This window comes from Verticillium alfalfae, genomic scaffold, assembly GCF_000150825.1.
Source record: "Verticillium alfalfae VaMs.102 supercont1.10 genomic scaffold, whole genome shotgun sequence".
NCBI classification, from domain to species: Eukaryota; Fungi; Ascomycota; class Sordariomycetes; order Glomerellales; family Plectosphaerellaceae; genus Verticillium; species Verticillium alfalfae.
In genome coordinates this window covers 487,650-490,946 of record NW_003315029.1, presented here as the reverse complement: position 1 = coordinate 490,946, position 3,297 = coordinate 487,650, and the positions used below count along the sequence as shown (strand labels likewise).

The 3,297-nt window shown below is 57.5% G+C and overlaps 2 protein-coding genes across 2 annotated transcripts in view; both read left to right on the top strand.

Moving 5' to 3' along the window:
• Window positions 1-301, top strand: part of VDBG_07587 (GIY-YIG catalytic domain containing protein) — a gene marked incomplete at both ends in the record, with an annotated part of 2,058 nt that extends 1,757 nt beyond the window's left edge. The window contains one exon of the mRNA XM_003002082.1: window positions 38-301. Coding sequence (XP_003002128.1) covers window positions 38-301 — 264 coding nt within the window. The remainder of the gene's footprint in view (window positions 1-37) is intronic.
• Window positions 302-2,353: 2,052 nt separating this feature from the next.
• The window catches only part of VDBG_07586 (histone demethylase JARID1A), a gene marked incomplete at both ends in the record, with an annotated part of 5,356 nt that continues 4,412 nt past the window's right edge, over window positions 2,354-3,297 (top strand). The window contains 2 exons of the mRNA XM_003002081.1: window positions 2,354-2,764; window positions 2,829-3,270. Of these exons, the coding sequence (XP_003002127.1) occupies window positions 2,354-2,764; window positions 2,829-3,270 (853 nt within the window). The remainder of the gene's footprint in view (window positions 2,765-2,828; window positions 3,271-3,297) is intronic.

The following is a 3,297-nucleotide window of genomic DNA, read 5'->3' as shown; positions in this document are numbered from 1 at the left end:
GTTTGAGAGGGAGGGCGCGTGTGTGGTCTGCAAACAGCCACTGGAGCACGGCAAGGGATTACACGTGATTTGCTCGAACGGCAGCTGCGAGGGCGCGGGACACTTGTCCTGCTGGAGCCGCCATCTTCTGGACCACGAGAGCGGTGATGAAGCTGTTTTGCCTGTGGCGGGGCGGTGCCCATCCTGCAGGAGTGAGGTCCGGTGGGATGACTTGATGAGGGAGCTGTCGCTACGGGTCAGAGGCGAGGGCGAGGTGGACAAGCTTCTGAAGGTGAAGAAGAAGCGTCAAGCGAAGACATGATACCGAGGTAGCATGAATGTTGATCACAGGAACCTTGATCGAGCAGCGAGCTGTCTATCCATTGTTGCACCCGCATACGATGCACTCCTACCTATGCTACGGTACGCGCTTGTATCACTCCTGCTCGTGCCTCCTTGGTACGTCGAGCCATGAAGACCAAAAAGGCCCTGACTCAGCCGCCCATACACACCTCCCTCGGTCAAGCCGCCCGATCGGGTCGTTCACTGAAAGGGACTGGGCAGGCTAAGAAAATGGGGGCTGGCCGCCAACGTCATGCATGTTCGATTGGTTCGTCGGTGTACCACTAGCGTTCACCCCCCTGCTCCGATGGCGCTGGATATCAGATTTTGGAGTGGAGGCCCGGCAGGAAAAAGCATGCGAGGGGCGTGACCTTGCTTGGGGCGGGGGGGGGAAGGGGGCGTTCGCTGGTCTGACCGCTGAGAGTCCACGACACTTGGAGGTGTGTCGCAGCGACATTCCAGGGCATATGGGGCCTGTTCGATTGGCGAAGATTTACGCCCCTCCGAGAGGCAGCACTTGAGGAAACGGCTGTGCTTTTTTGCTTCGAGCAGGCAAGAAGAAACAGACGCACGTCTGGTCCATCACCTTTGCTATCGACCTGAGTTAGGTCAAGGTTGTTACTGCGTGGATGGCGCGGCTCGCTATGGCTTGCTTCTCAAAAGAGAGGGTAGGGGGGGAAAAAAAGAAAAAGAGCGTCGCGTGCTTGAGATTACTTCCATCAAATCAATCAAACGCAATGCGGATGGTTTCGCGCGAAATCATCATTTCTGCAGGGCAGCAAGAGAGAGCCATGCAGAGCGCGTTGAAACAAATGCCCATCGCATCATTCAATGCATCGCCCACTACCCTCATGGCCTGGCCTCGCCGTCGATTGACCCAGGCCGAAGCGACGGATCGAGTCATGCCTGTGGTCGAAGACTGGCGACTTGACGTTCCAGGCGGACCCACATGCAGTTGGATTTTGCAACCTCAGATCCGGGTGCGGGCGGTCCTTGGGTCCCTGGTCGCCACTTCCGTTCCGTTCCTCTCGCTCTCCCTCGCACTTGGCTCACTCCGCAACAGCCTCCGAGGACTTGCGAGTACACTGCTACCCACCCTGAACCCAGTATGCTGGTTCGTACTTTTCGGTACCCACACACAACACGCGCACCTGCTCTCTTCACACATGTACACCTGCCGCTGGCCCTGCGCTCGCCAGGGAAAGGGACGTCTATTTCGTGCCTACCTTGCCTTACCTACCTTACCTTGGGCAGGTGGGCAGCTAGTACGCAGACTGGGATATGCTGCCTTGCCCCCATCTGCCGGGGGCCTGTCCTTTGCCCTCGGCTTTTTGCCTGTCTTTCTGTCCGTCCATGTGTCTAACCCATTTCCTCGCCTGATGCACCTGCCCATCTCACGTCGGCGCTTTCACTCCACCCTGCTCTCCCACCATTCCGTTCCTTCGTGCTGTCATGTCGTGACCTTCTTCCTCCTGCACCTCCGACCTCGATTCTCACTACACACCAACTTGGCCGTGCATGACTCGCCCTTGTCCCTGATCCGGTGGTGCTCATAGCGATTTTGTCTTCTGCGCCAGAGTTTCCACGCTGCGAGACTCCAAGACGTCTTGACATTCTCCACGCTGCACACTCTGTCGAGGAACAACAGGTTAGTGAATGTCTAGATGTCCCGAGTACCGCTGCGATTCCTTGAGGGCTGGCGAACCCGCCATTGTCCGCCGCCCACTCGAGCCTTTTGCAAAGCTTTACCCGCACACTCAGATAACTTTCCCACCCTTCCGACCTGTCAATAACCCTCTCAGCTCTCCACATCCATCCCTCGCCCCTCGGTCGACCAAGGGCTCCTTTCCCGAGTGACCTCGAATTCGGCGCCGTGACGATTTCAACCTCCCTACCATGCGACAACTCAGTTGAACATTCGATAGTCGCACGCATGACCACACCCTGACCTACCTTGTCTACCAATCTTTCTGCGACTCGGTCATTCGACGATCGACCTCGAACTCCCGTCCAGCCACCACACGCAATCGCAATGGTTTCTGCGCCGACCATTGGCAATGCCGCTGTTGGAGGCAGTGCAAGCGCGCCTACCAGCTCACGCGCGTCTCCAGCTGTCGGTGCCGGCAAGGCGAAGGCCGGCCAGGTCAACTCCAACGGATACCACCCGACGAACCCTCAGATCCCCCTGAGCTCCATGACGAGCCTGCCACTCGACTTGTCGTCGGTCGAGCGACGCGGGCAGCCGACGGCCGCGAAAGAGCCGATGAAGAAGAAGAACCGACCACATGGACTCGAGGAGGCGCCGACGTACTGTCCGACCGAAGAAGAATGGAAGGACCCTTTCGAATACATTCGAAAAATCACACCTGAGGCCAAGCAATTCGGCCTATGCAAGATTATTCCACCCGACTCGTGGAATCCCGAGTTCGCCATCGACACAGAAGTACGCCGCGTTGCTCACACCCGGAAGACGACTGCTGACCAGCCTTGTAGCGGTTTCACTTTAGGACACGCAAGCAGGAGTTGAACTCGGTCGAAGGAAGTATGCGCCTCCCAAGACACGCACTCACACAGGCAACGGGCTCCATCGGCTGACTTTTGCAGGCACACGCGCCAACATGTCCTACCTCGATGCGCTCGCCAAGTTCCACAAACAGCAGGGTAACAACCTGCACCGTTTACCCTATGTCGACAAGAAACCCCTCGACCTGTATCGGTTAAAGAAGGCTGTGGAGGCACGTGGCGGCTTTGAGAAGGTGTGCAAGGGAAAGAAGTGGGCTGAAATTGGCCGCGATCTCGGATACAGCGGCAAAATCATGTCCTCATTGTCGACATCGCTCAAGAACTCGTACCAAAAATGGCTCTGCCCGTACGAGGACTACCTCCGAGTGGCGAAGCCCGGCGTTCACCAGCAGCTCGAGCTCGAAAATGGCGGACCTTATACCCCGAGTCCATCAGGCACGCCACTCAAGCCGA